Raw genomic sequence first — 9,578 nt, 5'->3', positions numbered from 1 at the left:
AGGCCCAGCTCCCGCACCCCTCCGCTCTCCCTCTCCTCCCTTCTCCGGGGCTCCCCCCACGCTGTGTCCATCTCTTTTTGTCTCCCTGTTTCTTTAGATCCCACCACAGACCTTCCCTCCCCGCGCTGCTGGACAGCCCTGGCTGGTCGGTGAGCATCCGCTACCCCTCAGTAGGTTGGGCAGAGCGGAGAGTGGAGTCGCAGGGCTGCTTGCTCGGGGCGAGTGCTCCAGGCAGAGTAGAGTCCAAACCCCCAAGAAGAAGCTTTAGAGTGAGTCAACGTGCCCTTACACCAGCAGACAGCTCATCTGATCCCTCATCTTGCTTGTTGCAAGACGCAGACTGCATTTGTCAGGGAAGCTCAGCTCCCTTTTAGCTCCCCAAAGGCTGCACCCACAGAGGTGTACGGGCAGCTGCACACTCCACCAGAAGGCCAGACTTGGCAGCCTTGGTCCAGAAGCTGTGTTAGCACAACACTGTGCCTGATGCACAGAGGCTCAGCATCGCTTCTTTCCCTGGGTGCCTAAATGGCAGCTGAACTCTTCTGACAATCTGACCCAGTCCCCCTTTAAAACAGAAGGTAATGAAGGGTGCACGGCGTTCAGCATGCTGACCTCCAGCTCCGGGGATGGTCCAAGCGGCCACCGGAGCAGTTTATTTCACTGTTTTCGTAAAGTATTTTAATGTACCCAGTTTAAAAGTAAATAAATTGTCTTCACCACAAGCTGCAGTCCTCCTCCTGGCCATTTTCACACTTATTCATATATTGCATGGCTTGGAAATCCACCCAGGTCCCAGAACAGCATTAAACTTGTAAGGCCTGACGCTGAGATGGCCAGCATACCTGCAAGTCTTGTCCTTGTCCACGGGGATTTGGCTTTAAAGCTTCCCAATTCAATATCTTAAACAGCTCAGACTTCTGCAATTATGTTGATGCACTTTTCTGTGTCAAAGGATGACGCTGCAATCCTGCAAAGTTAATCTGCTTGGGGTTTTTGTTGGGTATGGTGCTTTTAAAAATAGATTACGAAGCAAGCAATATAAGAGACAGGTTTTACAACTTGTTTTAAATAGAAGTAAGCTTACTCCTCCTTTCACCCAGGTTTTCCTTCAGGCTTTTTTTTATTGCTTGATGATAAAATCTGCAGAAATAAGAACTGTTTATGCCTTTGCCTGCTTGAAGTTTCAAGTGCAAATGTCTAAGCGCATGCTGTTTAAATCTCCTGTTTGTTTTGTACGTTTGAGTTCTGCAGACAGACCTGTCTCGCTTCAAACGGGTTTGCCTGACCTCAGGATTTTATGTATGGCAGGAACTGGGCACCTTCCCAACAGTCTTAGAGACTGTGGAAAAGGGAGGCTAGGCTGAGCCTTTGAACTTTTGGCAACTGAACTCGGAGCTATGGAGTTCAGGTGAAGTTTGGGACAGATCAGTTGGGCAAAGGGTGAAAACACGTTGACCACTGCCCATTCTGCAGTGTCCCTGTGTTAGACCTTGTTCTGTCCGTCCTGTATCTATCCTTACTACCACGTTCATACACAATAAACACAAATACACATGTTGTGCTTCAGCCCTCCTACCTGTAGTTCAGCAACACTGAACCAGGTTAGTATTTGGACAGGAGACCTTCCAGGAGAGTTTATTTGCTGTAGGAAATAGTGTTCACTTACTGAGTAGTATTTTTCCAGTACTGAAGTCAGTCATGAGTCTTCTGGTTCTGGGACCATGAGCTGTAGGAATTCCAGCTTTGAATGGAATAAAAGCAAGTTCTTCAGCGTTTTTGGTCATGATGGAGTTTTTGGCAGTTGACTGCAGAGTAGGAGAGTATCCTGGCCGAATTCCAACCTGGGTGATTACATTCAGCTGACTGAAAATGAGCAGCGATTGCTGCATTTCACTGTTGGGCAAAGTCATTTCCACGCATGGGCTTAAATTCGTAAAGTGGCTTGGGGTAAAGCAGAATGAAAAGGACTTACAGAAATGTGCCTTTAACCCTCCTAGGTTATTCCTGAAGGCCTTGCAAGGCTTTCCAGTTTGCTGTCACATTCCTCTAAATGCTGGGCATCCAGCTGCTGGGCCATTGCTTGGAATGGCTGTACCCCATCACAGAATGGTCTTAGAACAGTGCTGCTTTTTATGATGATTCCCACACATCAAACAAGGAAATAAAACAGAATGGGAGAAGAATAATAAAAGAACATTCAGAGTTTCCTTTCTGAGAGATTGAAGTGCAGTGACAGCACTGTTCAGGCTGAGCTGGGGTTGGTGTTTGGTTTTCCAAGAGTCTGAGTGATCCTTTGATTCAAGAAGGTAGAGAAGCTCTGGTGTAAGATGTAGAAGGCAGTGTGGAAGTGTGTTTCCTGATATATATGTAGCGCAATGTATAACATTTTTCTTTTTCTATCCCTGACTTTCCCTTCTTTATTTTGTACCCAGATTTTCTTGCTCCTGTCTGAAATGTGCCTTGTAACTTTACAAGTTTGCAGAAGACCACTGTGTTTCACTGGGATAGGAATATTGCATCTGCTTCGTAGCAGGAGGATGTTATATGTATTACAGCTTAATTCTGTTCTACTTTAAACCTAGATAAAGAATGAAGACTGTCTGTACCATTTTGATTACCTCTTCTAGGGTTCAAAGAGAGAACCATTTCCCCTGACCTTCATTTGCTAATGGCTCAGCTTGACCTAACCGGTATACAGATAAACTTGCTGTTAAACAAAAATTCCGGTAGGAAGAACCACCTCAATGTCCAAAATTCCTTTGCCCCTGCTGGTATCGGTGGCTCTCTGTAACCATCTAAAAGCTGAACTACGCAGAGTCCCGAGAGCTGTTCACGAGAAGCTTGTGTCTGAATGAACAATGCTGCCATCGTCTTGAGAGATGAGACGAAGGACCCATCACAATGACAGCTCTGCAAGTTCCAAATATGAGAGTCGTGCATACGGAGTTTCATGCTTTGTCTCCAGAGTGATCTTCGTTCTTGTTAAGCTAATTCCACCTCTTGTCACAAGTTTTGCTTTTGGGATTTAGACCATCATTAAGCCACGGAACTCCTGTGTTAGTCACTTTTTTTCTTTTCTCCTTTCCCCCCCCCACACTCTGTTTTACACAAAGACTGTTAACATGACTGTTAGTGGAATAAGCAAAGCCAATATTCACAGGGTTTAACTCTCTACCAATAGCACCTTTTGCCCCAGAATGCCTTACAAACACCATACCGCACGCATGTCCCAGAGTACGACTTGTCATGCCGTTTCTGTTCACTTAGGCACCACCTTAGTTTCCCAAGCTGACGCTTAGGGACGTTTCAGCTCATAGCATCTCATACCATAAGTCAGACGCCACCCAGAGGTGCCTTTCAGGTCTGAGAGCTTTCTCCGTGAATGTATTCCGAGCTAAAGAGACCATGTGTGCATCCTGCGGGTTGATGCCGTCCACCTAACGGGAGCATCCTGACGTGACGGAGGGCATGGCAGCGGGAGGGCATGCTGGCACTCCTCCTGTCCGACTGTGGGTGCGACGAGTAGGTGTTTACTGCGATGAGCACCGCAAAACGTGGCTTGTGGCTGCGGAAGAGGCAAGTGTCCTTTGAGCTTCCCAGTGCTTGTAGCTTTGCTATTGCAGGTGCCTCTACTGCATTGCCAGTAACTGCCTGCTCTTTTTGTTACTTTCCCCCAGGAGGAAGGTATGCTGAGGGCTCGGATCCAAAGAGTTCAGGTTCCCCTGGGTGAGGCGCTGCGACCCAGCCAGCTCCCCCCATCCCGGCTGCCTCATATGTGGCAGCTGTCCCAGGGTGAGCAGTACAGGGATAGTAACTCTCGCGTTTGGGAGATAGAGCACCATCTCATGGTAAGGATGGTGGCAACAATAGGCCATAGTCATGCCTGTTTGTGAAGTCGTTTGAGATCCTTGAGGGACGGCAAAGGACTGTTATTTTGTTGAAGTCCGTTAGCTCAGCCACAGTAACTGTAGACGTATTGAACTTTTCCTTGTCGCTTACAGCTTGGTGGTGTTGAAGAACTGCTGCTTAAACTCGTGCCTGGTGATTAATCTGGTATGTGTAGACGTTATCCCTGCTTTGTACTGTGCTCTTGTTTATCCCCAGTCATTCTTTAATATGAATTTTTGTCTTTCAGGAGCAGTGGCTCTAGGAAGATGTCGTTGTATATTTTGTACAATAAATGATTCTCTCACCACTGAAATGCAGCCACCTCTGAGGTGGAAGCAGTTTAACAACACACAGCAGCATCACACAAGAGTTTAGGACAGGCAGTGAAGAGGAGTATTGTGTCCAAGTGAAACATCAGGGGGAGTTCTAGGTAGGCAGAATGTAATTGCCCTAAGTGGAGTTTGGCCAGGATGCTGGAAGTAATGCCCTAGCAATGTTGGAAAGTGCTGTGGGCTGGTGAACGGTCAGAAATTGGCAAGGCAGCACCTCCCTAGTGCTGGGCAGGGGCAGGAGCTTAACTGTGACCCAGAGGGAGCTGAAGTCCTGTGACCGCTTCCAGTAACAGCGGTGCTTTCCTGTAGAGGTCTCCCATCCAACTACTAGTAATACCACCAGGTTTCTGCTTGTCCTTTGATGTCTTAACAGAAAATAAGAGTTACAGGTGTCACAGCTGCAGAAAGTCCAACTGTCTGAACCCTGCTTTCTGGGGGTTTGAACAGGATGGAGCTGTCCTCCGTCTGTGGTGGTGTTTGGGGTTTTTTGGGAGGGAGGGATTTCCAAGAGGCTTTCTCCTGGAACATCAGAAAAAGCCCTCCTTGTTGTCTTTATGGGACATACACAACTAAGTTGTTTTGTTTGGTTGTTTTTTAAAATGCCTATATATATATATGTGACTAACACCAGGTCCTTGGCTGTCACAGAGAGGGCTTTTACACACTTCGTGGTACAGTGTAAGGTCTACAGGCACGGAAGTGTTAGTCAGACATGTTAATTTGACTCTTTGCTGGAATCTTTGTGCATCCGAGTGGGAAAGGACACATTTTGGCCAGAAAAAGGCCTTCAAGCCTAGCAACATAAAACTTCCTGTATTCATTGTCCACGTTATCATCCTTTAGTCAGACACAGAGAATTCTTGTGTATGTTGGCAGGCATCTGCAAGCAGCATTAGGTATTTTCTGCACTGTCTGTGACAGAGAGGGAAATTGGGAGCTCTTTAAAGTCTTGGCTTTAAGACCGTGTCTTGCTCCCCTGCCCCCTGGAAAGCATGTTGTTTCTACAGTAACATTTTCCTATCATTTTAGTTCTCTGAACATGCCCCAGAAGGATCCCTGCCAGAAACAAGCCTGTGAAATACAGAAATGCTTGCAAGGTACCAAGCATACTTTTGTCTTTTTGGTGGAACTTAATTCTTTTAACTTAATCCTGTTCTCCTTTCACCTTGAGAAGCAAGCAAGCACATTAGCATCACCTAGATGCAAATTGTGATTTCTGGTTTTAATAAATGCCCTTGTGTTTGATTGTAAATAAGGAGACATCATTAGTACCTAACAGCATGTTTGTAACAGTAATATTGTGCTTATCTCAGTGTTATCCATGCTGGTAGTGAGATCCCATGTGTAGTCTTGGGACTCAGCTGTAGGTGGGGAGAGCTAGACATTATAATGAGCTGTTTCAGAGAGTGGGTAGTGAGGATGGTGGGTGGATTGTATGAGAAGACTGCAGAGCTTCTAGATGCAGGGGTGTTTTAAGAGCAGGTCAAACAGATGTCTGTCAGGAACGGGTTTGGTATATGTGATCTGGCCTCAACATATGAGCTGGTCTTCCTCTGAAGACCTTTAACAGCTGCTTTTTATTGTCTTAGCTAAATATTTGTAGGGGTGAGGGACATTATGTGATAACGTGGGTTTTGAGCTTAAGTTGGGAAGAGCAGGCTTGTTACTTGCAGAGGACAATAATGCTTCATGGAAAAGGATTTGCCTTATAGAATGGATAGGAAAAAATATCCCTTTGTGCCAGGGCAGCTCAGCCATATGGGAAAGGGTTCTCCCTAACTCGCCTGGGGGAGGCCTTGGCCAGTGCACGCTGAGCTTCATGTGAGAGTAACTCATGGTGTAAGCCCAGGGACGACAAGGCAGGAGGTGAATGACTGCACAACTAAAATCAGCCAGGCCAGTTCCATGGCGACTCATTTCTGCCTTTATTTTATTTGCAGACTACAAGCAGGTTAGCTAAAACATAGCTGGAGCGGACCATGGGAGGGAAAGCATCTGGGGAAAGCAATAGTCAGTTATTGGTAGATGTCTCTTCCCCAGGGTTGGTTTTTTTTGAAGCTGTGTTCAGTTCAAAGCAAAGGCTCAAACAAAGCGCTCTGCGTGTCCCTGACATTTGTTTAGATACTGCCTTTTACTGTTTTTATTGCTTGGAGCATTCTCCCATGAAAGGCTGCCTTCTCTCCCCATGGTAACTGCACTTAAAAGCTATTGTTTGACCCTGTTTTGGTCCCATTCTTTTTATAATATTCTGGAAGTTATTCCAGGTGTTTCACCTGCGTAGGTTCACGTACAGATCTGATCTGAATGGTTAAGTGTTAGCAAAGCAGCTCTTTGCCTGTGCTGCATGCCCAGTGCGTGTGCACCACTTCTCGTTTTGCAGTGCTGCTGTTACTCATGTGTTACCGTGCTGTGGAGTTGTCTGAGTTGCACAGAGAGCAAAGCAGAGAGATTTGCACAGAGCAGAGCAAACAATTAAATGCTTTTAAGCAGCTCTTGCTTTTCAGAGAAACTCGCTGCCCAGCAGCTGAAGGGCTGAGCTAGATTTGTCCCCTCCAGGGGCAAAACCTGTTCCCCTCTGCAGACTTAGTGTCTCCTTCTTATTTTCCAGTGAACAACTACATGGAGTCTAAGTGTGAAGCTGTGATCCGAGAAATGCGGAAGTGCTGCGCCCAGTACCCCAAGGGCAGATCCATCTGTTGTTCAGGGTTTGAGAAAGAAGAAAGGGAGAGAGAAAAGTTAAAGGTGACGTCAGAAGGAATTCCCCCATCACCTCAGTAACACAATGCAGCTCCAGCAGGTGCCGGAGCAGGGACTCACCTGCAGAGCTCGTGTGTGGTTTTTTCAAGCCTTCTTTAGACTTTCAGGAAAGCCAGATTGCTCCAAGGACACACCACCCGGCACACCAAAAAGTATAACGCAGTACCAACAGATGGCCTCCTTAACAGACTGTATTTTCTGTAACCAAAACATCATCTGCATTGTCTTTGCATTGCACCTGTGTCTGTGAAAAGTCAACTTGATGTTTTTAGAATGCTTACCTTACTCTAATCCATCCTTGCTCTCAAAATGGAGAACTGGAACCAAGTTATTCTAGCTTCTGGAGCGAGAGGTGCAGGAAATGAGCTCAGACAAGTGAGTGAGTTTAAGCATGACACATGAAACAAGCCCATCTTGACACAGCAAAGGTATTGCTGCCATCGTGCAGTAGTTCCAGACATTTGCCTGTCCAGTGGTTCAAGCTCAAGAAAGGGAATCAGGTCTGGGGATTGTTCCTAGGTCTTGCATAGATCACGAGTGACTACAGTCACTTTGCCTAAGTGCCTCACTTTCCCACTGGACAGACTTTTGATTACTTTCTATTTGAATTGCCTACACGCTGCTATTTGCATGACAAAGATGTTACAGGAACATTATTTCAGGGATTGCTACAGGAATAGGGTTTTTTTTAAAAAAAGCAATATTCATTTGAAAGATCTGACTGTTGATATAAAATTTATAAATTTATAGTTGAAAACCTTTAAGCAATATGTTACAAACCCAGCATAGTTCAACCCGCTGGTACCCAGAGGCCTATCACAAAGCCCTGGGCTAGATCCAAGAACTGATTTAGGCGCTGCTTACTCAACAGGCAGTTGTAGGCACTGGCTTTCAACACTTTCACAGACTCACTCCCAAGCCGGCTGTGTCTGGACCCCAGGGAGAGATGGCTTTTCAGAAGCTCTCACCTGTGCAGCACAATTTCCTGTGACCTGTAGGAAGAGCTCAGTAGACAGGTTCCTGCATCACCCTTCAGAGCTGCTTAAGTCTCTCTGCCCCCTGTAACAGGAGTCCAGGCACTTCAGTGGGTGCCATGTCCATTACAGGGCTTAGGCACCTAAATACCAGACTTAGAACCCACTAGGCTCCTAACTCTGTCATTAGATCTAGCCGTAAAGGACTTTTGTGCTGTGATCAAGTACAACTTATGAAATACAGCTTCAGTAAACAGACCACTGTAGTCTAGGCACAATAGTTGAGTGTATTGAAGCCTAGAAGAGCCAACCATCTGTATTCACTGCTCTGAAATACCATGGTACAAAATAAATGACTGGAACAAATTGGAGTCTCAGTTTGGTTGTTTATTGAGAATACAACGTAGCTGCAAGCCAGGCGGCTTGGCTGCTATTCACAGTGCAGAGCTGTGTGTTATATCATCATGTTTAAATAGAAGCTGCTTGGTATTTTCATAACCCATGCTCGAGATCAGAATAATTCAGGGCTAGCCTTCCCTCCCCACTGCCTCCCCCCAGGAAACAAGCTCTTAAGACAAAATATGGGGTTTGATATTCTTGAAAAGTAGGGGAAGGTGATTACAATGTGTGAAGCACCTCAGACACTTGATGAGTTGCTCATTTTTCCATTTTGTCTTACCTGAGCAGGAGCAGTGGAAAGAAAGTCACCAACAGATGATACAAGTATTTAGGCTTCTGCTGTGCCTATTGAAAAGCCTTGTCTCCAGGCCCAGCCCTGCTCAGGTGGTGCAGATTTGCCCAGCAGAGAGGCTCAGAAGCCAGGCTGGCAGCAGAATCACCTCCTGCCCCAGAAGCATCTCACCTATCTGGAACATGGCTGATTGGTACCAAGATCATCAAGGAGAGGAGTTTATTAAAGCAGCCCATGCTTACCTGCAGAGAAGAGGGAAGGCTGGTGGCCTCAAAGAATCATTTAGGTTGGAAAAGACCTTTAATCACCAAGTCCAACCGAGACTACCACTGAACCACGTCACTGCCACATCTACACATCTTTGTACATGTCTTTACACTCACCGGTGCCCGGCACAGGGGGATGATCCCTGCCCTGGCCCTGCTGCCACACTATTGCTGATACAAGCCAGGATGCTCTTGGTCTTCTTGGCCACGGGGGTACACACCTTGGCTCATGCTATTGGACTGGCTGGAAGTGCTTCTGTCAGTCAAACGCAAGACGCAGGGTAAGACAAAACCACTCTGGTTCCCGAGAAGTCAACAGACTTCACACATAGAAGCTATTAGAGCAAAACTGTTTAATAAAATATCACTTCAACAAGCATTTACATACAATATATAAAAACACTTTAAAAGCCTAGTGTGTTTTAAACCTTCTCACACTGTAACAGATGCCAGGAGTTGTTGAAACAAGACCAAAAGGAGCAGGGGTGGGGAGGGGTGGGAACACCTCATCTTGACACCTGCAGCAACGAAAATGCATCCCTACAGAGGTTGGTTCAGCATCAAAGCTGCCAGTGTGGGCCCCCAGCATCAAATGGTGCCAGCCACAAGCCCCACACCAGCACAACAGAAAGATTTACCAGATCCCAAAGTCCTTGTTCATTCCCTGCCT

General features: G+C 46.3%; 2 protein-coding genes across 2 annotated transcripts; both read left to right on the top strand.

Annotated features, from left to right (window-relative positions):
• The first annotated feature begins 3,468 nt into the window (after positions 1-3,468).
• MTCP1 (mature T-cell proliferation 1) lies at positions 3,469-4,049 on the top strand. The gene is made up of 3 exons (XM_010010327.1): positions 3,469-3,576; positions 3,678-3,848; positions 4,002-4,049. The coding sequence occupies exons 1-3, from the start codon at positions 3,469-3,471 to the stop codon at positions 4,047-4,049; spliced, it is 327 nt and encodes a 108-aa protein (XP_010008629.1).
• On the top strand, positions 3,544-7,912 carry CMC4 (C-x(9)-C motif containing 4). Its single transcript, XM_010010329.1, has 6 exons — positions 3,544-3,576; positions 3,678-3,792; positions 4,002-4,053; positions 4,136-4,318; positions 5,250-5,317; positions 6,829-7,912. Exons 5-6 carry the CDS (start codon positions 5,260-5,262, stop codon positions 6,996-6,998), a joined length of 228 nt encoding a protein of 75 aa, XP_010008631.1. The 5' UTR covers positions 3,544-3,576; positions 3,678-3,792; positions 4,002-4,053; positions 4,136-4,318; positions 5,250-5,259; the 3' UTR covers positions 6,999-7,912.
• The last annotated feature ends 1,666 nt before the right edge of the window (positions 7,913-9,578 follow it).

Source organism: Nestor notabilis, unplaced genomic scaffold (genome assembly GCF_000696875.1).
Source record: "Nestor notabilis isolate BGI_N333 unplaced genomic scaffold, ASM69687v1 scaffold10342, whole genome shotgun sequence".
NCBI classification, from domain to species: domain Eukaryota; kingdom Metazoa; phylum Chordata; class Aves; order Psittaciformes; family Psittacidae; genus Nestor; species Nestor notabilis.
The sequence above is the reverse complement of the archived record's forward strand: the minus strand, read 5'-3'. Positions and strand labels throughout refer to the sequence as shown.

What these genes read in the sequence shown, in the direction of transcription:
- MTCP1 (XM_010010327.1), top strand. Translation starts at nt 3,469, where the DNA reads ATGGCAGCGGGAGGGCATGCTGGCACTCCTCCTGTCCGACTGTGGGTG. An exon ending in GGCTTGTGGCTGCGGAAGAG is followed by an intron (nt 3,577 to 3,677) that starts GCAAGTGTCCTT and finishes ACTTTCCCCCAG; the next exon opens with GAGGAAGGTATGCTGAGGGC. An exon ending in AGATAGAGCACCATCTCATG is followed by an intron (nt 3,849 to 4,001) that starts GTAAGGATGGTG and finishes TGTCGCTTACAG; the next exon opens with CTTGGTGGTGTTGAAGAACT.
- CMC4 (XM_010010329.1), top strand. Translation starts at nt 5,260, where the DNA reads ATGCCCCAGAAGGATCCCTGCCAGAAACAAGCCTGTGAAATACAGAAA. An exon ending in AATACAGAAATGCTTGCAAG is followed by an intron (nt 5,318 to 6,828) that starts GTACCAAGCATA and finishes CTTATTTTCCAG; the next exon opens with TGAACAACTACATGGAGTCT.